The sequence below is a fragment of the Crocodylus siamensis genome, chromosome 1, assembly GCF_052110815.1.
Source record: "Crocodylus siamensis isolate JL-2025a chromosome 1, ASM5211081v1, whole genome shotgun sequence".
In the NCBI taxonomy this organism is placed as follows: domain Eukaryota; kingdom Metazoa; phylum Chordata; order Crocodylia; family Crocodylidae; genus Crocodylus; species Crocodylus siamensis.
Window position 1 is genome coordinate 317,295,220 of NC_143395.1, and position 26,334 is coordinate 317,321,553.

Below are 26,334 nucleotides of genomic sequence, written 5' to 3' on the forward strand. Positions count from 1 at the left end.
TCACCATCAGAAAGATTCTAATCAAATTTACACTCCAGTTTTCTAGTTCAACAGGGAGACATTTATAACAGGGGAAATAAAACTAAAGAATATTTAAGTAAAGAGGGAGGGTTACTGCAGTATAAGAAAGCACTACAATCATGTAATTATTTATCTTTCACTCTTTTGTTCATCACCAAACCCTTTCCTTTGTGACAGGAAAATTATAGAGCAGTGAATTCAACAAATTGAACCTTATAAGATCTTGGGCCATTGTATTTATATTCTCCCTTGTTTATACCTCTTAATTTCTCTGTCCTTCTGCTATTACTTTTTATTATAACTTTAAAGTGTATTAATTCACTGAACAAAGCTCTCTGAGATGAAGATTTTCACTCCAAAATTCATGCATGGTGAAGAGGCTTGGACTCTTACCATCACTTAAAAGAGCTCTGTAGCACTAATAGGTCCATTAGCAAAATAGCTGAGTATGATCATTCCTATTTCCCACTTCATAACAAATGGCCTTCACAGTGGCTTTGCATAGTTTGCAGTGGAAGACCAAAATGAAAGTAATGCAGAGGCAATGGTAGATCCATCAGCTGGGTGGAGCGGTTGGTAGGAAAAAAACAGTCCCAAGGTTGGGGTGATCAGTTTGGCTTTCCAAGCCCCAGGGCCGCCCTCTGAACGTGTACACACATGTGGTTAGACTGGTCATGAATTAACCCAATCTACACAGTGCACCTTTTTAGGTGAACTAAGTTAGATTGGGCCGGCCATTTTTTGCCCAATCTAAACTCCCCAACATACGTACAGTTCAGTACCTAGATTGACTTAATCCTAGTTAGGTCGTTCTAAATGTAAAGTCTGCACGTACCCTAAATCAGGTTCAGAATTAATTTAATTTGTTCAGCCGCTTCAGGCTCCATCAAGTACTCAGGCTTTATGTAGGGAGACCAGACTTCTTTTCTTAAAAATAACAACATAAATGTCATTTCTGTTAAGTTACGATATAAGGTTTTTGAATGTTGCACATTTCATACCTAGCTTCCTCCATGGTCTCAAAGAATTATCTTAAAATTTCTAATCTTGATATCTGAATCATTTCTTGATTGATAAGAAAACAATTATGACTGATAGGAAAACCAAGGTCTGGAATATAATGTTTTCTCTTTCAAATATCAAAGTATAGGTATGACAAGTAGTCAGTCAGATGCTTCTGGCAGTCAGTACAAAGGATAAAGCAATTAAGTGAAAAAGTATGAAGACTGGTGCTTGTCATGACTTAAGTTATGAGTTTTTTGGTGTAAGATGACCCTAAATATAAGATAACTCCCCAATAATTAGATTTTATATATATATGGAAAATATTTGTTATATTTGTTATAAAATATTTGTTATTATTAGGTATAGAAACTAATTATTGGAGGTGATAAGGAGGCTTATTGAAGGCTTGAATTTTTCCCCTCCCACTGCTACAGCAAGGAAAATAAATATGGAGGGGGAGGGGCCAGCTGGCCTCCTTGCCCTCTACCATCCCAACTACTTCTCTCCGTAGCTCCTTCTGCTGCCCTTATGGTCAAAACACAAGAAAGAAAGAAGCAAATTTGAAAACACTGACTTTGAAATAAACATACCTGCAGTGATTTAAAGATAGACAAATTACCATGAGTATCCATAGACTTAGTTAATCCCAAACTAATGAATGTTACCTTTTTTTAAAAACTGCTGCAAGTTTTAGCACAGGTCCATAAATATGCTTTTAAGCAGCACTTTTATAACTATTTGCATATAGTACAAAATATGCATGATATTAGTCCAAAGCCAAAACGCTCATGATTTACCATGGAGTTCATTGGGCTAGGCCCCAGCAGAGTCAACAGCATGCCAAGCTATGGTGACTACATAGTTCAGCACTGCTCAGGTTGTGTGTGTACTCCAGATATATCCCCACAAAAGGATCCATGTGCTCCTCCACTTATGACTGGAAATGGGTATTCTTATCACAAGACCTGGGCTCCCCAAAAATGTACATGCAGATGACTTTAGGGTCAGTGCTGAAGGGGCCAGAGAGTAATGGGCACTACAGTGTTTCTTATTCAGGTGGGCTGCACTAACCTATCTTTGTGGTAGGTTTGCATTAGTATGTTTGCCCAGTATAGGCTACATATTTTATAGTAATGCTCTGTGTTGATTGCATTTAATCAACTTCATACCTAGTTTTCATTACTGAGCACATGCTGCAGTTTAATGACAGACAATGTATTTAATGAGGTTTCCTTGTATACACATACAAGATGACGAATCTTTCCCCCCATGCTAACTGGCTGGGAACCCTCATCTTATATTCAAGTAAATACGGTATTGTCAGAGATGGTAGTCCAACTGTAGAAACATTCTATAAATGCCAAAAGATTATAGAATCACAGAATCATAAAGAAGTAGGGCTAGAAGGGACCTCCAGAAGTCAACTACTCCAACACCCTGCCTGAGGCAGGAACATTCCTAATCCACCCATAATCTAAACTCTACGTAAAACTACCATCAACTCTGACATAACACAGACCTAAAACCCTAACCTGCCACAGGTAAAGCCCACGAACCACAGCAGCTAACATCCTACTTCTATAAAATGAGTTGTCAGTATATGCTCAAGAGACCCTGGGTAGAGGACTCCACCCCCACTACAGAGAAAGACAAAAAAACCCACAGTCTATACCAATCTGACTATGGGGTAAAATGCCTTCCTGACTCCAAATACAGCAATCTATCTGACCCTGAGTGGAGGGGCAAGACCCTCTACCCAGGAACCTCTGATTATGGTCTTATTAGGAACACTGGCATCCTCCACTCAAAGTTCCTAGCCTTAGCTGTAGCAAAAACTCAATGCCTCTGGGAAGGCTTAAAAGCATTCTGACATGTAGCAGAAAGGGGGCAGGGACAACCAACAAGCCCAGAAGCATTGGAAATAACCATGGTAGAACCCAGACATTCCTAAACCTAGATCATCCTTGGCCTGTGGCTGTCCAACCTCTTTTTGAACACCTCCAGTGATGGAGAATCCACAGTTTCCCTAGGCACCCACTGTCCTAGCAGTGAGTAAGTTTTTCTGGATATCCAATCTAAACTTACTTTCCTGCAACTTCAGGCTATTGGTCTGTGTCCTCTTCTCTGCAGCAAGAGAAAAAAGGTGCTTTCCCTCTTCTTTATAGCAGCCCATCAAGTATTTGAAGACTGATATCATGTCCTCTCTTAAGTACCTTTTCCACAAGCTGAACATGCCTAGCTGCTTCAGCCTCTCCTCATATGATTTGCCTTCCAAGCCCTTGATCATGTTTGTTGCCCACCTCTGGACCCTCTCTAACTTCTCCAAATCCTTTGTAAAATGTGGAGCCCAGAACTGCACAGAGTACTCAAGATAAGGCCTAACTAGTGCCAAGTAGAGAGGCACTGTCATTTCTCATCTTGTACCTAATGCGTCTATTGATGCATGCCAAAACTGCATTTGCCTTTTGTGGGCCTCCTTCACATAGCAGACTCAAACTGAGTCTGTCATCGACCAAGACTCCCAAGTCCTTTTCCATAGTGCTACCTCCCAGCCAGGTGTCACCCATTATAGACTTATGCTTGCTATTATTCCTCCTGAGGTGTAATACCCTGCATCTATCCACAATGAACTTCATGCTGTCAGCTCTTGTCCAACTTTCCAATCTGTTGAGATCTTTCTGAATTGTGCTCCCATCCTCCAACACATTTACAATCCTTCCCAGTTCCATTTCATCTGCAAACTTGGTCAAGAAGCTTTCTATGCCAGCATCCAAATCGTTAATAAAGATGTTGAACAATACTGAGCCCGGGATAGAACCCTGTGGGACGCTACTTGAAACCTCCTGCCATTCTGACAAGGAGCCATAATTATTGACTCCTTGCTTGCAATGGAGCTAGTTAGCTATCCACATTATAGTAGTTTTATCTAATCCACATTTCTCCAATTTGTTTATGAGAAGATCATGAGGGACCTTGTCAAAAGTCTTTCTGAAGTGCAAATACACTGTACCACAGTATTCCCTTCATCCACCCAAGGAGTCACTTTGTCAAAGCAGGGCGTTAAGGGAGCAAGGCAGTAGCCTTAGACTTTAAGAGGGCCAACTTCAATAAGCTGAAGAGATTAGTGGGAGAGGCACTAGGGTCCTGGAGAGTAGGGGAACTGGGTGCCCAGAATGCGTAGTCATTCCTTAAGGAGACAATACTCAGAGCCCAAGGGGTGACAATCCCAACAAGAAGCAAAGGGGGCAAGAGTGCCCAAAAGCCCCCCTGCCTCACCAAGGGCATTCGCAAATGCCTGACTGCCAAAAAGGAGGTGTACACCCAGTGCAAGGGACAGGCTATCACCAAAGAGGAGTATACCTCCACCGCTCAGGTCTGTAGGGGGGCTGTTAGGAAAGCTAAGGCAGATACGGAACTAGGGCTAGGATCAAGGATTACAAAAATTCCTTTTTTAAATATATAGGGAGAATGAAGAAGGCCCCTGAAGACTGGGTAATGTGGGGCCCCTGCAGAATATGCATGGCAATCTGGTGGTTGCACCAGAGGAGAAAGCAGACCTCTTTAACAATTTCTTTGCCTCTATTGTCTCATGCAGGGACCGGGACTCCCCTACCGAGATTCAGGATGGACTCGGGAGAAACTGCACCAAGCCTAGGGTCAGGGAAGACCAGATTAGAGAACTTCTGGAGGGGTTGGACAACTTAAAATCAGCAGATCCAGATGCTCTCCACCCCAGGGTGTTGGAATTGGCAGGGGTTATCGCGGGGCCCCTGGCATAGCTTTACGAGCACTTGTGGTGCTCTGGCCAGGTGCCAGACAACTGGAAGAGGGCCAATGTGGTCCACATCTTTAAAGAAGAGAAGAGGGAAGACCCAGGCAACTATAGGCTGTAGTTAGTCATACTTCAATCCTGGGGAAGCTCTTTAAGAAGATTATCAAGGAGCACATCTGTGATGGGCAAGCAGCGGGGTTGATGCTCAAGGGCAATCAGCAAGGTTTCATTAGGGTCAAGTCCTGTCAGACCAACTGATTGCCTTCTACGATCAGGTCACAAAATCATTTAACGCAGGTGTTGTGGTGGATGTAGTCTTTCTGGACTTAAGGAAGGCCTTTGATGCTTCCCATCCCATTCTCATTAAAAAGCTAGGTGACTGTGGCACTGATGCCTACACAGTCAGATGGACTGCAAATTGGTGAGGGGTCGTACTCAGAGAGTGGTGGTGGACAGGTCATTTTCAACCTAGAAGGAAGTGGGCAGTGGGGTCCCCCAGGGCTCAGTCCTTGGGCCCACACTGTTCAATTTCTTTATTAAAAACTTGGACAACGGGGTGAAGAGCAGCATTTAAACTTGCAGATGACACCAAGATTTGGGGTGAGGTGGGCACGTTAAAAGGGAAGGACAGATTACAGCAGGACCTGGACAGGTTACAGGGGTGGACAAATGAAAATAGATGGGCTTCAATACTGACAAGTGCAGGGTGCTGCACTTGGGCAGTAGGAACCAGCAGCATACCTATAGGCTGGGGAACTCCCTTCTCAAAAGCACAGTGGCAGAATGAGATCTTGGAGTCATTATTGACTCCAAGGTGAACGTGGACTGACAATGCGAGAACATGGTCAGTAGGGCTAACCGTACCTTGTCCTGCAGCCACAGATGCACCACAAGCAAGGCTAAGGAGGTGATCTTCCCCCTCTGTGCAACACTGGTCAGGCTACAGCTGGAGTACTGCATCCAGTTCTGGGCGCCACACTTCAGGAAGTATGTGGACAGCACTGAGAGGGTCCAAAGGAGGGCCACTCGCATGATCCGGGGACAGCAGGGCAGACCCTATGAGGAGAGGCTACAGGACCTTAACTTGTTCAGCCTTCACAAGAGAAGGCTGAGGGGGGACCTGGTGGTCATCTATAAACTTACTAGGGGGGACCAGCGGGGTTTGGGAGAGATCTTGTTCCCCCGAGCGCCTCCCAGAGTAACAAGGAATAATGGCCATAAGTTGCTAGAGATTAGGTTTAGACTAGACATTAGAAGGCACTACTTCACAGTCAGGGCGGCTAGGATTTGGAACCAACTTCCAAGGGAAGTGGTGATGGCTCCTACCCTGGGGGTCTACAAGAGAAGGCTCGACATTTACCTGGCTGGTGTCATTTGAGCCCAGTTTTCTCTCCTACCCAGGGCAGGAGGTCAGACTAGAAGATCTACAAGGTCCCTTCCAACGCTACATCTATGAATCTATGAGATCAGGTTTGTTTGACACAATTTGTTTTTCATATATTCATGCTGGCTCCCTGAAATCAGCCTTTCCTCCTCCAGATGTTTGCAAATGGTCTTCCTTAGAATATGCTCCAGTAACTTCCCAGGTATTGAGGCAAGGCTAACCAACCTTTAGTTCTCCAAGTCCTCCTTTTTGCCTTTTTTAAAGAGGGGCACTACACTGGCCCTTTTCCAGTCTTCCGGTACCTGGCGTGTCTACCATGACTTCATGAAGATCATTGCCAAGGGCTCCAAGATCTCCTCTACCAGTTCTTTCGGGATCCTAGGATGAAGTGCATCCTACCTTGATGACTTGAATTCATTCAGACCCAACAAAAGCTCTATGATCATCTCTTTTGCCATCTCCTCCCTCAGTGTGCCCCCTTCCCTATCCAGATAATCCTTGTTAGGTGTCCGGCTTCAGCTTAATTTTTTGTGAAAACTGAGGCAAAGAAGCTGTTGAGTAGCTGCACATTCTTTGTATCTTTAGTTAGGTGTTCCCCCTGATTTGTTAACAGAGGACTCACAGCTTTCTTGGTCCTTCTTTTCTGACCAACATACTTATAGAACCCCTTCTTATTGTCCTTAACCTCCCTTGCCAGGTGCAACACATTCTTTATCTTTGCCTTCCTGATTTTGCCTGGCAGGTTCTGGATGTTTCCTAGTATTCTTCCTTGGTGACCTGCCCATTCTTCCATTGCCAGTATGCTTTCCTTTTGCATTTGAGGCATTTTAGATGCTCCTTGTGCAGCTACATTGGTCTCTTGCCATTCTTGTGCTTCCATTGTTTTGGTAGTTATTGTTGGGCTTTCAATGCTGTGCCCTTTAGAAGGTTTTAGCCCTCCTCAGAGCCTTGATCCTTCAATCTGTCCTCCCATGACACCATGCCTATTAGCTCCCTGAGTCAAGTAAAATCTGCCTTTTTGAAATCTAGCATTCTAATTTTGCTGACCTCATGCTTTCCCCATCTCAGGATCTGGAATTCTGTATCATGATCACTTCCTCCCAAGTTACTCATCACATTCACAAGCTCTACCACTTCTCCCCTGATTGTCAGGACAAGATGCAAGATAGAGGACCCCTTAGTTGTATCTTCCACTTTCTAGAAAAACTTGTCTTCCACACAAGCTAAGACCCAGTTGGACATTTTATGTTTGGCTTCATTGTTCTTTCAGCAGATGTCTGGAAAATTGAAGTCCCCCATCAGTACCATCCCATAGCTTTTGGAGTGATTTGTCACCTGCTTGAAATGTGCTTTATTCACCTCCTCTTCCTTATTAGGTGACCTATAATAAATCCCCACCATTATATCAATGCCACATCTTTCACCTTTCATCTTCACCCAAATGCACTCTGCTTTGCTGTCTTCTCCTGAACCAAGAAACAAGCATATGTGTTTCAGACATACAAGGCAACACCACCACCTTTTCTCTCAACCTTGCCCTTCCAAAACAGAATGTAAACCTCCATGTTGACATTCCAGTCATAAGAGCTGCCTCAACCAATCTCAGTGATATTAAACATATTTTAGGTATTGGAGTGCATGAGGATAATGAGCAGGCAAGGTTCTTTGGGTAGACGCAATATCTTTTATTAGACCAACTAAATAGTTGGAAAAAATTTTTTGCAAGCTTTCAGGCACAAAAACCCTTCCTCAGGCATAGGGAGATTCTGATGGTGTTGTGTGTTATCCAAGGTAGAAAATAAGCTAATTTACAGCAAGCAGGTCTCTGAAAATGCAAATGAGAAGCTTGGAAGACAATGAGTAGCGATAGGAGGGGTGGGGAGGAAGGGAGGGAAATGCGTAAAGGAATGCAAGTGGTCAGCTGGAGGCAGGCTATCTGGGCTATCAGATGTCGGGCAAGTTGTAATATGTCATTAATCCAAAGTCTATATTAAGCCCATGATTATTTCTATCCAGTAGATTAATGAAATGAAGTTTGTAGGCTTATCTACAAAAGGTGGTTTGTAAATTCTCTTTCAGGATTAGAACTGAGAGATTGGAGAGTGAGTGATTGTCTTGTGAGAAGTGTGCCCCCACAGGTAATTGGATATTTTTGTCTTCGGTGAATTTTCAGTGTGTGTTCATTCTGGTACAGAGTTGTTTGGTCTCTCCTACATATTTTCCATCAGGGCATTTGGTGCACTGGATGAGATATATAACGTTTCTGGAGGTGCAGGTGTAAGATCCAGGAATAGTAATAGTTCTGTTGTGGGGTATAGTTATTGTGGGACTGGTGGAGATATGTTGGCAGGTTTTATATTTCTTGTCCTGGCACAATCTGGATCCATTTGGTGTGGTTTGGGTCATAGGAAGTTTGCTTCTGGTGATGAAGTTAGTGAGCTTGTTTAGGCTAGGATGGGTGGTTCTGGAAAGATATCATTAAGAATTGGGTCTTCTTCTATTATGGGCTGCAATTGTCTGAGGATTTTCAGTATAGGTTCCAGGAAAGGATGGTATGTCATAACTAATGCTATGCATTGTGTGGGAATTTTCTTTTTGTATTGCAGCAATTCTTCATATCATATCCAGGTGGTTCTTTCAAAAGTGCGATCTAGCTCTCTGGAGGAGTGTCCTTGTTGGGTGAAAGCCTTTATGAGATTTGTGAGGTGACAATCTGTAACGATTTGTAAGGATAACGAGGGAGTGTTTTAGTTTTCCAGAATCCATGTTTTTCAGATCCTTTTGTTTCCAAGAGAAGCAAATACTATATTTACTCAATTAAAATATGATGGTTTTTCATCCCATTTAACACTGGAGGAAAAGCCCCTCATGTCAGAATCAAGTACAAGGCAAGGGGGCAGGCAGCTGCTATGGCTCAAGCTCCAGCTCCAGCCCTGATCCCAAGCCAGGGCTGGAGCCACAGCTGCTACCTGCCCCCTGCTGCTCCTTTGCTCTAGCCTTGGGCCCCCGCTGCACGCAGCATCCCCACTGTGTTGCTTCCCCCTCCCCTCCTAACTTCCCTGACTTTACTCTGCCTTACCTTTGCTTCATTACCAGCAGGGTACATCCTCACTGCAGCCTGGAACATGGAACATGGCCAGCACTGTAGCAGCAGTGCTAGCTCTGTGCTGCTGCTATATGGCTGAGTTGAAGCTGAGCTCAGTGCCCTAGGCTGACAGAGCCTGCTGGTCGGTAGGGTAGATGGAAGTGCAAGTGGCAGAGACTTGTTGGGGGGGGATGCAATGTGGGTAAGGGGGGCAGGGACCCCAGGCTGCAGGGGGCAGAAGCAGTGTGAAGAAGGGAAGGCAAGGTGGGGGAAGTGGGGTAGGGGCCTGAGGCTGTAGGGAGTAGGTGCACGGAGGGACAAGTGAGGGGGACAGGAGGCAGGGGACAAATTTCATGCCTCCCCCACTGCCTGCCCCATTACTGGCCCCCACTACCTGCCTTACCACATGCCCTTCCCACTGCTTCACTCAGTCTGTCCCCACATTGCCTAACCCACTGCTGCCCCCCTCACCTTCTGCAGCAGTAGTGGGGATGATATTTAAAATGATCCTCCGATTATTTAATTCTATATATGAAAGATTATAATGAATGTATATATTTTCCATGTATAGTATTAGGGGAGGGTCATTTTAAATTCAACATCATGCTAGATTTGGGTAAATACATTTGCTTTGAATTTGAACTTTTTTTGACATCGGAAATAATCATACAGGCCTTTGAGCTGCTATGTTTTGGAAAGTTGTACATCTCACTTTTTCATCAGGTTGCATTAAGAACTAGGCATGGCATGGTGTTGTCAGTAAGACAAGCAAACAAGTTTAAAACCTCAATTAATTGGAAAAGCAAGAGCAATAACTATTATTTTTGGATGCACTACTTGACGCATCACAATATTTTTTGTGACTCTGGTGAAAATAGTAAAGAGAAAACTACAAAGATGAACCATGGACCAAAAAGTGTTAGAAAAACGATCCATTTACTAACAGTAGGAGTATGAGTTCTGGAGTTGCTGGTTCCTCATACTCCTCAGGCAGTAGCAGTAGATTACACCATGGGAAAGAGCTGAAACCAGAAGAGTCAGGAAAAAGAAAGCACCAGTCATTGGAAGAATCAGAATGTCAGCACTGCAGTTGCAGCTGCAGCAGACATTAAACTTCTGACAGGGAATCTGCAGGTGAGACCCCCCCACTGGATTCCCAAACTACACACAGAATCAGCTGCCATTGTCACAGCCCATGAAGGGACACAATACACAAAGTCAGAATCTTTAGTCATGCCAACTAAATAGTAAATGTTGAAGTCCAAAATGCATGGCTCACACTTGCTTCTTCATCTATTACAGAAGCTAGCAAGATATGTCCCATGAGCTACATGCAGCCTACAGAACCACTGGATCCAAACTAGGGACGTGGGGCTTCACTGGCTGCAGGAGCTATCTCCTTGCTACTGCAGGGACAAGCATTGGTTGCAGGCACTCTTCCCGACTTGGTGGGTCATTCCAGCCCACAGCTGGAAAATAGTTGCTTACCCTGATCTAGGACATGAAAAATCTTACTGGAATGTCAGTACAATGACCTTAGAATATTCCCATTATTTTCCATATTACATTACAATGACTTGTCAAGAACTAGACCTCCTCTCCCAGCTCTTTGATTTTGCAAATTTGAAATTTTAAGAGGACTTTTTTCATTGCACTTAATAATAATATATCAGAAGGTTTTGACTGGAATGTTTTTATTGTATTGCATCATGGCCCCAAAATAACCAAGCAGATAAAGAAAAGAACAAAAGCCAGACAAATATTAACAAAAAATAATTCTCTAGAAAACAAATTCTCTTCATTTTTTTCAATCATCTAATAAAGACAATGAGCAAAACTGACTTTAGCATAGTCCTGGTAAATAACCAGGACTTTAGCATAGTCCTGGTAGGTTTAATAACCTTTTTTGCTTTATGGTAAAAGGCTGTATTTTATTTTATAATATATTTAAACCCAGAAAAGTTAAATGACAAGTAGCCTCTGATCATCAGTAAAATGCACTCATTTCAAGAAATTTTCCAGTCAGGTTGATGGAGGCACAAAGAAATAAAAAATCTTATCCAATATACACAGTATGTTACCAGCAAGCCTCAAACCAGAACACAGAAAGTTCCCGGTTCCCAATGATTTTGGTCAAATCTTTATAATACACAGGCTGTAGTTATATTGTCTCTGTCTCTCTCCCCTCCTACATTCATTTTGATTACAGAGCCACTTGTGACACTGTTAGAGTATGCCCAGCATGGCACCTGCCTCATAACCCAAGGGGGGAAACAGCAGTGTGCTGCCTTGAACAACAAGCAAGACGCCTGGAAAAACCCTCAAGGGCTGTCTAGCTTCTCCCAGTTGGTACACAAGAAGAAAAGTGCTTTTTTTTTATTGCCCACTCCCTACTGAGAGAAAGCAGAAGCAGATACTTGGTCTGTGACATGATAAAACATTAATTAAAACTCATGAGAATAAGTACCCAAAATAAGTTTCTGTTTAAGTGATCCTGCTTAAATCAAAGTCTATGCCATTTGATTACAATGAAGAAGCTCTTGCAGAAAAATAGGTAAAACCAAAGACTTCATATACCCTATGGCAGGGAATTTTCAACCTTTTTGGATCAGTGTACCCTCAGCAGCCAGATGCAAAGCAGTGTAGCCCGGTGGCTGGACACAGAGCGGGGAGGGGAGGGGTGGCGCGCGACCAAACATGGAGTAACAGCAGCTGCCACATGTGAGCTTCCCCCACTCCCCCGCATCCAGCCAGGCAGGTGGTGCCCTCTAAGTACCTCCAGGGGTATGCATACCCCTGGTTGACAACCCCTGCTCTATGGCAAACTTAACCCAACTGCTGCTGCCGAGTTCACTGTGGAGCAACAGATTATGCCCAAATGCAGTTCAGCCTTATTTAATAATTTAAGTATCAAGGTTTTTATTGTTTTATTTTTTCATGGTCCAATCTCTGCAATTCCTGTTATTTATTTTGTATCAATTTTGATTAACAGGGCATTTCTAGAAGTTAATACTACACAATTTTGCAAATTCAAAGTTATCTACAGAGCCAATGGGTGCAGAACCATAATTCTTGCCTTAAATGCATGCTTAGCTTGCCTGACAAACTTTTCCCAGTTGGACTAACAGCAGATTCTAAACCAGTTTAGTTAAACCAGTACAAACCCAAACTAACCCAAACTAAATGAGTGTCTTTACACAGATTTGCAGCATCTTATTAAATGAGGTGAAAATTGTTTCTTAATTAATCCAGTGAAAGTTTGGGTGTAGACAGAGCATTAAAACTTTCTCACTGTTCCACATGCAGAGTGAATGACACAGCTAGACAACAGTGAAATAAGTAAGACTGATGATTAAAATTGCTAAAGATGTTACTACATTTTTTATAAAAGTGAAGTGTATTAACTGGGAGTACCAACGACCTCTATTTAAAGCAACTTCCTTGCTCACATAAAAATATTGCAAGGAGATTTTGCAAAATGAAAGAAGGTGGCATTGGCCACTCTGTTGGCCCAAGTCTGTCTTGCGTAGGTACTAGGGGTGTGTGAAATGGGCCATATTCGATACGGATTCAGCCCAGATCGGGGGACAGTGATTCAATACAGATCACTGTCCCAATTCGATTCATCCAAATCTGAATCTGAAAATTTGATGCTGATTTGAAGAATCAGCAATTCAGCCATAGACACAGTTCTAAGTGTTTTTTCTACATATTTCAAAGAACCAGGCATGGCTCGTGAATGCTGAGATGGTGGGGCGGATGGAGCATCCCACAGGAGCACAGGGGAGACCCCCTGCGTATTCAGCAGTGGACCAGAAGTGGAACAGAAGTGCTTCTGGTCCACTTTTGGGTCCCCTGCCAAGCACACTGGGGACACTCCATCTGCCCCACCATCTCAGCATTCACGAGCAACCTACTATCTTGAGGCATGTAGAAAAAACATTTAAAGCTGTGTCTATGTCCGAATCATCAAATGTCTCCGAATCTCTCTGAATCGATTTGGAGGGTTCTGATTCAATTTGGAGAGATTAAAAGGTCTCCTGATTCAATCTGAATTTGGAGATATGGCTGCCGAATCAGGCCAAATCTCTGATGAACTGAATCAGCGATTCTTATAAATCTTCCCATTTTTCAAAATTCTCAAGAAGCCTTGAAATCAGCACTATAGACTAACAAAAATGTTTCCCTGACATCTTTCCATCACAGCAATTCAAGCTATACAGCTTTTATATTCACTTAATTTCATTTCCCCACATCAACCACTGATCCACCATAATTACACGATACAATGCTCTTGATTTTCACTCTTTAATGCTCATATCACAAGCAAGATTTGGATTTACTTTGCAAATCTTGTAAGAACTTCATGTATTTTGTGCACCTGAAACTTATGAAGCTCCAGACACATCATGAAATACTAGCAGTTTTTAACACCCCCCCCGTTTTTATGATAGCTTGTTATAGTAATTCCTGCCAATAATTTTATACATGTTTTCTGGTTGGCTTCTTTGATTTCTTAACAATATCCTAAATTGTAATTTCATTTCTTGCTTTCAAACATTTACAAATACATCCTAATGAGTAACTTCCAAATAAATCATTAAAGAAACTTTGGTAATTAGAAAACAAAATTTAAGAAAGTGAAATAAAATATATTCTATAGACATTAAAATGCGACTAAATCTCATATGTATTTATTGAAAATGTACCACTTAATTAACATAAGAAGACCTAAAATACAGTTAGGCCTTTTGCAGAAGATGAAAGGAATATCAAATTATGTAATAGAACTATAAACAAATAAGAAATCTGTATTTAAAAAAAATCAATAATAACTCCAACTATTTTCTAGAAATTGAGCAAAACTTACAGAGAATGTTGAACCAGTCTTTGAAACTGTAGCAGAGTGAGTTGCATCTCCCAGATGTACAAACAGCTCCCAGCTACTTGCATTTGATTTATCAATAGAAATTCTAAAGCAAGAAAAACAAAGAAAAAATATTTTACCAAATTCAAGTTTCCCCTAGTTTTAGTTGCATTGCTTATCTCTACAGGGTGCCCATGAAGGATCTAAAATACCATTAGGCCTACAGACACAGTCAAAGAACAGATTCATAAATTCATAGATTGTAAGGCTGGAAGGGACCTCAGAAGATCATTGGGTACAGTCCCCTGCTCTAGGCATGTTTGAGAAAACCAGCAGAGATAATATTCTTTTTGTCAGATTAAATGAACACAGCACTTTTTAGGGAAGTTTGCTTCTGAGATTTTTTTTTTTTTTTTTTGCTCGCTTTGCCTTGACACCTTGAGTAAAACTTCCACTGAAGAAGTATTAGGAGTCCAGGCCCCTGCACTCAGATACTTAACTGAAGGAAGAGGTACAAGGAGGAAGAGGAGGAGCATGTGCACCTAAAATAATTCACCATCATCTTCATTTTTCTCAACAATAATAAGTTAAAGGCCAGATTAGACAGGGAAGATCTAGGAAAATAAGTATGTATTAATTACTCTTAGAACCAATACACCTCATACCAGCAGCTCTCAAACTTTTTAGACTTGAGGCACACTTCCGCATCTTTTCTGAATGGAGTGGCAATCCATTGCAAAAACTAACTTATTATAGTGCTTACCTTCTTGAAGAGGGGCCAGGAAGGAGGAGTAGCAACTACAGGGAACAGTCTACACTGCAGTGGGTGGGGAGCTGGAGTCTGTACTTTAGCTCTTCACTAGAACCTATGTTTATCTTCAAACTCCTGGCAACCCCCTGTTGGAGAACTGCTGCCATTAGTGAACCCCTCCACAGACAGAATAAACTGAAGCCGTTTATAAGCTGTGACCCACATACAAGATTCTGACCTTCCACTGCAATAGTCTATGACCTCACCAAATCTTAACACAGGGCACTAGACCACATAACTCCCAGCACACGTGCCAGGATCTGGCATGTGAAGTCATTTTATTTGGCACACCACAGCCGACCCAGGCTCTGGGCTGGCCATGGAGCCTGGGTTGTTCACAACAGGTGGTGCAGTGGCTGCAAGCAGATGCACCAGGGTCCGTGGAGGCCCAGCTCAGCTCATTGCTAGAGGTTTGTGCACATGGGACTCTGGGCAGACAGTGGGAAAAGGGCCAAGGCTGCACTGCCACAACAAGGATCAGGTCCCTCATGGCTCCGCTGCTATTCACCCCTGACACATTGACATCTTAGAAGTTGAGGTTGCAAGGTTTTTTGGTACTCTGCCCAGAAACACTGCTGACCCTTACACCAGGAACTTTGTGTTACCGAGCTGATGTCAGAGAGGTAGCCATGGAACTCAACAGAAAAGCAAGAAATGACTTTCAGCATTTTTGTTTTAAATTCTACTTATTTGTAACTTGCAAGTCTTCATATATATTATATTTCAAATTTCCTGCCCTTATTCTGGCTGGCAGCTTGTTATATAACCTTCTGGCATCTTTTACATTGTAAACTTTTGGGGAAAGAGGCTATCTCTGATGATTTATCTAAGCATGGGAAAGCACAATAGGTTCCCAATCTCATTGAAGCTTCAAGGTACAATTATAATATAAATAAATTAACTGATAATACATTTACAGATACATCCTAGGGACTCTTGGTGTACGCTCTTGGTCTCCCATGCCACCTTTTGCACATGGCATGAGCTACCTGTAAAAATCCATAAAGCACCACATTTTAGATGCTAAATTTTCTCCTTGAAGGCTGTGAGGCTTCTTATTCATGATCTGAATACACACTGAACTATTATTTATTTCAATTATGTCTAATATTTTAAAGGAAAGCTATCTTAGGAATGCTACAGAGTTTTAAAAAAAATGTACTAAAACATTTTTCACATTGCACAACCTGTGAAGCCATATTCATTTTGATACCAATCTAATAGAAAACTTCAAGGAAGAGAAACAGTGAAGTAATTGTTTTACTTTTACCAATGTTTCTGTTAGAGCACTAGCAAGTCATGAACATTGCAAGAGCTCCTCCAGCACCACCTAGAGTCATGTCACCTCCCAGCTGGAACAGTAGTGGCTTGTTCTAATAAATCGCCCGCCATGCCTTCAGTATTATGGGAGATAATGCCTAGCCACTACTGGGAGGCAACAGAGAATGGTTAGAGACTCAGAATTTCTGTGGCTCTTCACAGGGCTCCACCATTCCCATACCCTGCCCTCACCACACCTGATGTTCTGGTCAATGTTGACTGCCACTAAGGTTCATTATTATCTTGACCTGAAGGATTGCATCTACAGTCCAGGTCTAAGTGGCTGCTTGCCCCATTCTTCCCTGCACAGGTCCCAAGACAGCTACCTCTTGCTCTGGTTCCCCCTTATCACCCTCTTGTGGCTGGGGTCCTCTCCCTCTTCTCTCTCCTCTGGGAGAGTAAAAGTCCCCTTCGCTTTCCTCTTCTTCTAGGTCCCCAGTGTGCTTCCCTTCACTCCACGAATTTAGACTCACTGGTTGCTTGGACTTCTTCACTGACTCTTGCTCCCTCCTGGACCTCGTCTAGTAAGTAGCAAGGTCAGAGCTTACCCTTGGGTCTTCTACCGGCTCTTCTTCGCTTGCTTGCTCTCTCTCCTTCCTTCTGCTCCCTTTCTTTTTCTGTCCTCCTCCAGGTGCTCCCTCAGCATCCTTTAAATCTCCCTCCCTTCAGCTGGGTCCCACATGGCAGTTCCCTACTGGCTGCCTGTCCGACCCAGCTGTTCCTTTTTTACTTGCAGGCATGGTACTTCTTTCTTTCTCTTTGTTCTTTTCCCACACCAGTCTCTTTTCTCCATGTTTGATTTCTGGTGTCTGGATCTGTCGTGGCAGCCTTTGATATGCTGTGGCCCCAGCCAGCATTTCCGTTCATCCAGATCACATCAGGGCTTGCCGCAGTTCTTCTGGTTCCCCAAGGTAAGTTTCCCTCTCCTAATTCTTCCTGGTTCTGCTCATGGCAGGGTGCTTCGTGCACCCTGTCACAAACATATTTAAAGGATTTATGGCCATCATCCCCTTCTTTATATTTAGATGAGGGAGGAGGTCCTAATTTTTATCCTCCATTGTCACAGGAGACATAGCATGGAAACAGCTGAGAATGAGGGCTGTCAAATCATGATTAACATGCATGATTAACATATTCATCATTGTTCACGCTAATTTTCTTAACACATTAATTACACACATGGTTTTGGAGCCCATGTCCAGGCTCCACTGCTGCCTCCAAGCCACCCCATGGGCACCAGTGGCAGCACAGAGAACTGCAGGGCAGCCCAGGCACCAGGTCCAGGTGGCTGTGGGGGGCCAGAGGGGCATGAACAGACACATAGCTGCAGCCTGCAGGCTGCCAAGAATGCAGCCCGGCAGTGTGTGGAGCAATGCCCAGCAGGTAAGTCTGTGAAAGGGAATGGGTATGGGGGAGGGAAAGGGTGGTGAGGGGCAGATCAAGGCCCCCACAGTGAGGGAGGGAATGGGGCAGATGCAGAGGCAGGGGCTGCGGTGAATGGGGCAGGACATGGGACAGAGCCATGGCTCATCCAGGGATGAGGGTGGCGGGGGGGGATTGTTCCCACCACTGTGCGCATCCCAGAGGAGGCACAAGGGGCACATAACCCCCCAGATTTGTGCATGGGGTGGAGGCAGGCTCTGGGCCCAGCTGCCTTTGCATTGGGAGCCAGGAGCTGGCTGTGCCAGCAGTGGGAGGCACAACACAGCACTGCATGGTTCCTGAGGCAAAGGCAGGAGGGTGCAGAGCCCAGTATGCAGCAGCAGCCTGTCTCTATCCCACACAAATCTGGGGGGCACGTGCCCCCCCAGGGGTACACGCAGCAATGAGAGCAGCCCCCTTCTGCACCCCTGGATGACCTGCAGCTCTGTCCCACAACACACCCCAGCCCCAGGGCCCCATTCACCTCAGCCCCTGCCCCACTCCCTCCCTTACCATGGGGGCCTCAATCTGCCCCCCCTGCCCCTTCCCTCTCCCACACACCTCCCCCTCCACAGACTTACCTGCTGCCCCTCACTCCGAAGCCACAGTCCCAGTCTGTCTGCCCCTCACTCCGAAGCCACAGCCCCAGTCAACCCTGCCGCTGCCCCTCAATCCTGATCCACAGCACACACATCCTGCCAGGGTATGTGGGAACCCCCTTCCCCAGGCTCCAAGTGCCTCCCCACACACAGCCCCCACATCTGCACAAATTCTTCCCCACACCCACCCCCCAACCATACAAAGTACTTGCATAATTTTGCATACCTTTGAATTTTCCTGTGCATAATTTCGAGTGTTTAGCTGTGTGATTAAAATTGCAATTAAATGCAACTAATTTTTTTTTAATCACACAACTAATTGCAATCAAATTACTTAATCATTTGACAGCTACATTGAGAACTATTGTGAGCACTTCTTTCACCCTAAATGGCCTGGCTCCTTGGACCCTTCCAACAGGAGTTTTTCCACTGCTAGAACTTGTCCAAAAGTTTCAAAAGAGATTAGTTATTTTGGTTGCTCAACTTAAAACAAACTAAAGGGATGTGAATTCTCAGGGAACAGGTTGCCCAGCACTTCCTGGAAATTCAGCCTCTTAAAGATATGTCAAAGTAAGAAACTGCAAGAAGCAGCAGAATTGCTAGTCATTTCTTAAAATGTTGACCTTGGTCTCATAACCATCTCATTTCAAGTATGGCCAATCCCAACTTCCCAGTTTCCTCTTACATAAAGCAATATCCACAGAACCTGCAAATAAACTTATTAAACGTGATTTCTTCCCACTCTAAGCTCAGGATTCTAGGAAGTATAAATAAATGCCAAAAAAACCAATGTGAGGAAATAACCCTGGTTCATGGGGGCAAATTTCTCGCGGTTTCCATCTTGAAGTCCCTATATATCACACAATTCTTTAGACAACCACAGCTATTTAGACAATTATTTAGACAACCACAGCTATGATCATTCAAATATTTTGGGACATACTGAAGAACTGAAACAGAAATTTCATAGATAGTTAACAGGTGGATAACAATGTAATGATCTCCCTGCATTTCCTGGAATTTAAATAGGTTTTTGTTTGGGTCAAGCCAAATTCTACAAGACTGACAACAGTTGGCAGTGACATTTCCCTACCTATTGTAAAAGATGTGAAGTCTTCATCTCACATGCAACAGAAGATTGGTTTCATTGTTAGTATCAGATTCTTAATCAAGCTGTTGGCTTGGTCCTGCTCATATTAAATTTGATTGGAAACTAGCTCACAAATGTGACAGCCATCAAAGAAGAGAGTCTTGCTGTCTGGCAGAGATTATTTTTATTCTTTTCTGTCTTGCTGAGCTTTGTCAAGAGCATCCCCAAACAGAATATAAACCTCCTGAAAAGCATGCCTATATATCAGTGCTTTGCCTGGACTTCAAGCTGCCATAAATACAACCATGGTTCCTCTTTCTACTACATTGCTGGACAGGAAGGCAGTTCATAGACATCTTTTATATAAGAAATGCCTGTTGCAATTTTCCTGGTTCCTGAAAGTGCAGGATTCCACTGCAGAGTGGTTTTTCCAGATCATCTAATCAGACGCCTTTCACTTTGGAACAGTAAGCTGCAGTTGTATTTACTAAGAGGGACTTTGAAATTAGCCCATGTGAAGCCTAAACTTTTTTTTTAATTAATTTAATTTATTTCAAATGAGTCATTTAGTGCTATGGGACATGTCTATATAGTGTACGGTACCGCCATGCTGAGATGCTCCATGTAACTTCTGCATGTTTTAGCTCATGAACCAGAATTTGAAAAAAGTAAGTTTTATTTATCCACAGGCAACATGGCACTAAAACTGTTAGACAGATTCCAGTTCAGGAGCTAGAGTGCAGAGTTGTGTGCTGGCATATCTCAACATGGTGAAGTCTTGCATCACACAGATAAACCTGCCATGTCCTCCAACTAGGATAATTTCTTTCTATGCATATGCCCATAATGTCCAACCTAAGGACAGCCGCTTGGTCTCAAAAGGGAAGTTAATGAAGTTTGTGAACTGCACTGAAAATAGAAAGTCACAATAAAAAGGATTTTTGGATGATATCTGGGATTCAGGTAGTATAAGGAAAAAAATGTCCATATTCACCCAAATCCAAGACAACCCTGAATTTAAGATGACCCACACCCCTAATTAGATACCGCACAAGGAAAATGTATAAATTATTATAATTTTCCATGTACAGAATGTAATTATTGAAGGATCATATTAAATTTATCCTCCACATTGCTGAAGCAGGAAAAACAGTGGCGGAGGGGCAGAAAGTAGAGGGAGGCTGTGGGAGGGAGGCAGGTGGTGGGGGGGGTCAACCAGCTTGATCCCTTCCTCTCCACACCTTGTCCCCTACCCTCTGTCCCTTTCACCACTTGCCTATCCATGCCTGACCCTGCCTATGCCTGCTCCCCCACCACAGCCTCAGGTCTCCCTTCTTCCCATCTCCCCCCACTTCAGCCTCTTTCCCCTCCCCCAGCTTCTTACCCTTGCCCTGGGTCCAGCAGATTCTGTCCCCACTCCATTCTGGGACACAGAGCATACATGCTCTGGCCCTTGCCCAGCCCTGTAGCAGTCAGTGGCAGTGATGTGGCAGCTCTAGCCTCAGCTCCAGGGCTTGGCCCAAACTTGTGCCACTATCGTTACTGGGCCAGGCTGCGGCTGCAGCTGGAGCACAAAGACATTCCATGTCCCCAGGCAGGGGGCAGAGGCAGCAGGGGGACAGGCCACAGCTGCAGTTCCAGCCACAACCCCTGGAGCCAGACCCATAGCAGCTACCTGCCCCACTACTGCCTCAAATCGAAGAAAGCTCCTTCCCCACTCTCCCCCCCCCACCATGTTGAATGGGGAGAAAAAACCTTACCTTATATTCAAGTACAGTATTCTCTCTACCCTGGGCAAGTCTCTCTTCCCCACCTTCTGACCCAAATTTTGGGGCCCCTTTTTGATTAAGAACTACAGGTCTTTGGGCATTCACTGGTATGCATAGCTAGCTGTAACACCTCTGAAAAATTATCTTCATTGCTAGACAACTCAGGACATGGGTTTTTTTCAACAGGCTAATTTCAGATCTACTCAGAAAACAGAATGTGCAAGGATGGTCCAGTTCCAACATAGATGTTCTACCATGATCGTCATGAATTGCTTTTCCTAGGCTACTAATGACAGGAATGGGAGGGACTATTCTGAACCTTAAAGGTTCACGGAAACTGGGCAATCAACTTTCAAGAGGAGACTGGATAGGCACCTGGCTGGGGTCTTATGACCCCACCCACCCCCAGTGCTCCTTCCTGCCCATGGCAGGGGGTCAGACTCGATGATCTGTCTAGGTCCCTTCCCACTCATTGATTCTTTGATTCTAACTGCATTTATTACATGCCTCTGTAACTTGTAATATGGAAATTACTAATATGGACTTGAGTTTTTACATATTTTATACAGCACATACAGCATTGCTGATAGTTAAGGTATACAAGGTATTTCTATTCTTGAGGAACACTTCCTACAGTTTATAACACTGTCAAACTATTCTGTGCTGAAATCTGACACATTTGTACCACGAGAGTTAAACTTTCTTGCATTTTGCGTTTTAGTTTATAAAAATGCATACAGCAGCATTTACAAGTTGTAGGGCTCAACCTTTTTTCCATCCCTAACTCAAAATCTATACAAAGTTCCTTTGACAGGGTTCAAGCAAATTACTCAGTCCTTTCTGACAACTAAAATACCAGAAAAAAGTGATTGGCTTTGGACTGAGGTTACTGGAAGCAGATGGAAACATCTATGCCAAGAGTAGGCAAGTGCCGGTGAAAGCCAGGTTGAAGTATGGGGGGAGGAGCTAGCACTGTTCTCCCTGGAGATGGGTATTTCAGGAGGATGCAGAGGAGAGGAAATGAGAAGCAACAGTAGAGAGGATCAGAGGCAGTTTGAATAGGTATGTCTCCTTCAACCATGCAATTATTCAAGTAAGGTAATTTTGAGCCTTCATATTTTGAATCTCTAAGAACTACAGCAGCTAAATAAATAATCATTACAACTAAGGGGATGAATTAAATTGACACCAATTCCCAAAATCAGTTCTATTCATATTTTTCTAGCTAAATATTATTTTAAAAAGTATAATGGACAAACGTATCCATAATTTGATTTATATCTTGTAGATTCCTGACATTAGCCTAAATTTAATAAATATTCTTGTCCATTATATAAGCTCATATAATACAGTATGGGGCCTCTCCAGCCAGTCCCCACAGAAAAAAGTTTTACTCTATATTATACATAACAGCAACAATTATACTACTTGTTTGCTTTGCTATGTTTTCAGTGTGAAACCTGTCAACTGATAAAATTTTAGATCGACACACACTTACTGTGTGCCTGGAAAACAAGATATTAGTTAAAACCAGTATCTATTCTAGTCAAAACAAACAGCCAGGGAAAGCAGATATTCACAAAAGTAAATCAAGTAATAGTTCTGCCCCAGGTCTGTCCACTTTGATTGTCACCAACCAATCAGAAAGGAGGAACTCAATAAAACTACAATTTTCTGTAGTTCATGGCAAATAAATTCCTCTCTCTTGATTGCTGATGATGATGTAATGGGCTATCATAAATGTCACCAGCTTCTAAAGGGTCACAAAATTGAGTATAGATTTCTTTGCATACAATTCAAAATGTGAACTGTACTGTTCTAAAAAAGTCTCGCAAATACTCTTTACTTTTTATATTTTTGCTATATAATCCTTTAGGTAAATACAAAATGCCCAAACTATCATAACAAATTCTCCAATTATCAAGGATTATAAGCATTTCAAAACCACATTATGTGACACATAGTAAAGCTGTTTTTCAATTGTGCAATTACCTATTCAGCAGTTAAATAAAAGTGAAATATTGACTTAAAACAATGTTAATGGTCAAAGAATCATTAAGAAATCCTTCATCATAACTTTCACAGCAGGTGGCCTGTAAAATGATCAAGAATAATGTGCTGGATTCTGTAGCCACTGAGGTCAGTTTCTGCATACAAATCTTTGCAGAGGGAAAAAAAAGACCTTCAGAAAGTGGGCCATTCATCTGAACCAAGTTCAGAGAATTTTCAGCACTGTGAAAAGATATGTTATGCAAGCACATAGATGTATTCAGTGGGGGTAGACTGAACCAGCTACATGGAGACTACAAAGGAGCCCTCCCATGGCTCATGAATAAGTCGAGGAAATGATCAGAAAAAAAGAGAGAGATGTTTAGACAGATGGCCCACTTAAAATGCCTGGGACAGGGCATAAGCAATTTTAATGTAACTTTAGATCTACCATATAAATTATTTTTTATTTTCCAAAAAGTCTCAAGACAGGCAAATAGAAATTTAACAGCTCATTCAAGAGTCCATCTTGCAAAGTAAAAAAAGAAAAGAAAAAAGAAAGAAAAAGAAAAAAGGAAAAGAAAAGAATAGAAAAACCTCAGACTTTTGAGCATTATTAGTTTAATAAGTTCATATATAAAGAAAAATCCTTCACAAAACCTTCAGCTATCAAGATGAATATAAAAGCATGGAATAGATAGATTAAAGGAATTCTAAACAGAAGTGTACTGCCAAACAAAACAAAAATCTAAGCTTTACTATCTGGGTACTTTCAACACTCTCCAACATAAAAGTTCATCACTGCACAGAAAAGATAAAAGCAGCACTTTCACAAGATTATTTTAAGAACTTAAAATTATGTGTAAGGAGCCTAAGATTCCAGAAATACATTATTGAATCACTTCAAATATCTTATATATTCGCACATAAGTCTATCATATATTATGCCTGCACTGTACATTGCACAACCCTAAAAACACATTCTTTCTCTATGCTATACGTAAGTGTGAGTTTGTGTGTATATTTAGTTATCTTACCCAGAGTACTAAAGTACGCCATCATTAAACTATGTTATAATACTGAGTATTTAGCAAAAAATAAAAACCCATCTTAACCAATAGCATGCCAGCATATCAAAGAAACCTTGAAAGAAGTGCTCACTGTTTCTGGCAAAGGGATTTTCTATTACATTTTCTTTTGTATTGAATTTATATCAATAACAAATATACACATTTACAGACATGCAACAGGGTTTGCCAGCAAAAGTTAAAAGGGACATATTTGAATAACAATTATTACAATGATTAAGTACTACTGACAGTGATGTCATGAATATGAAACAATGATTCAAGATACTAAATTAAATTTCTACTTTCCACTCATTCTACTGTACATTTGGAATACCTCAACTAACTTTAACAGTTTTTCTAGATCTGTATCAGTATAAGGATTGAAAATCCAGTACCTCAATGGATTTTGGTTCCAGGCTTAAATGGAGAATGGCTAAAGGTAGTCTTTGATCCAGTAAGACACTGTGGGTATGTCTACACGTGTGCCTGACTGCACAGTTGTTACTGCTGGTACTGCACAGTCCCAGTGCCGCATGGGTTGTTTCCAACCCTACTGCGCAGTAGCAGCAGCATCACAGTTTGTATTTGCCAATGCTATGTCACTACAATGACATAGGACCTCACGCAGGTGCCAAAAGCAAGACTTGGGCAGAATTTAGGCCGTAAATTTGCAGACTTTAGGCTTCAGTCCAAAATTATTATATTAAAAAGCCTCTGTTCTGCTGCTACTTCCATACCTAATCTCACAAGCTGTCTCCCTCTTTCATGCTACAATTCTCTAGATGCTTTGATTTCTGTTTCTGCACATGCCCAGAACTGATCTAGTGTGAGAAGCCTGGCTCCTTCCTCTCACAAAGACCCACTTGGAATCCAGGAAAAAGATATTCTTTTGCCTATGCCCCCTAAGGTGTAGGCTCCTGATCTGTTAGGTATGCTTTGAAGACGTCTAACATATGCTGACAAGATTTAGACCCTCATAAAAGGCAATTGTGATTGCTTTATTTTTAAAACCATGGTGATGATACTTGCCTCATCCACCCTGTTATACAACTCAGCAGTGAGAGAATTCACACATGGGATTCCCAAGTTCAATGCTGTCCTCAGTGTAAGAAGGTTCAAACCCACATTTTCAACCTCCAAAAAGAATGTCAGCCCTCCATCCTATGCAACTGGTTCAAGAAAGAATGCAAAATTCATGGGGCTAGAATGAAACAGCACAATATGAGGTACAGTTCTGCAGTCCAGTAGTTAGAGAACTGATTCAGAAGAAGGGGAAACATTCTGGGTTATTGCCCGTCATCACAGGACTTTTATATATTTTTTTCCAATGGCTTTTTCATTTAAGATGCCGAAACAGGCTTTGGAGGAAGGGCTGGAAGCCAAAATTCTACCTCCCCCTCACCTCTTGCCTCTCATGCTTACTCTTGCTTGCTGTTCTTTGATCCCATGAATCTTGTGTTCCTTGCTATACAGCTGCACAATGTCAACACGAGATGCTTTAAATCCAGTCTTGCCTATAGTCTGGTGGGTAAGACACTCTTCTGAAAGGTAGGAGATGTGGAGTCTGAATCTCTTCAAGGTAAGGAAGGAGACCGTCAACCACTCTTCCTGCTCCTCAATTCTTTGACTTCTTGCACGTGCTGACTCTCAGGAGGAGGATTCTAGGCTTGGGAACTTGAGCAAGAAGCACTACCTACAGCCCAGAGTTGGCTACCTAATATCTGGAGAAGACAAATTTCAGACATAACCCCCTCTACTTTTCTATTGCTTGGCTTGTTGACTTGTACCTCAGGCTCTCAGTAGAGCCTGCTTTAGACAGGGACACTGCTAAGGAAACAATAGTGAGGCCAGTGAGTCTTTCCTGCCCAGAGCAGGTTCTGTGAATCTGTGAGAATCCAAAGAACTACAGACAAGTCAGCCTTAGTCCCTGGAAAAACCTCAGTCTTTGGAAAAATCATGGAGCAGGTTCTCAAGGAATAAATTTCTAAGCACTTGGAGGAGAAGAAAGTGATTAGGAACAGTCAGCATGGATTCAGCAAGGGCAAGTCATGCCCTATCATCCTGATTGCCTTCTATGACAACATGACTGGTTCTGTGGATGCAGGGGAGAGTGATGCACATGATATACCT

The 26,334-nt window shown here is 42.7% G+C and overlaps 1 protein-coding gene across 3 annotated transcripts in view; it reads right to left on the bottom strand.

The window, feature by feature from the left end:
* PCCA (propionyl-CoA carboxylase subunit alpha) overlaps window positions 1-26,334 on the bottom strand; it is a 475,583-nt gene that overhangs the window by 138,032 nt on the left and 311,217 nt on the right. For all 3 annotated transcript variants that reach the window (XM_090022723.1, XM_090022741.1, XM_090022732.1), the window contains one exon: window positions 14,138-14,240. In XM_090022723.1, coding sequence (XP_089878849.1) covers window positions 14,138-14,240 — 103 coding nt within the window. The remainder of the gene's footprint in view (window positions 1-14,137; window positions 14,241-26,334) is intronic.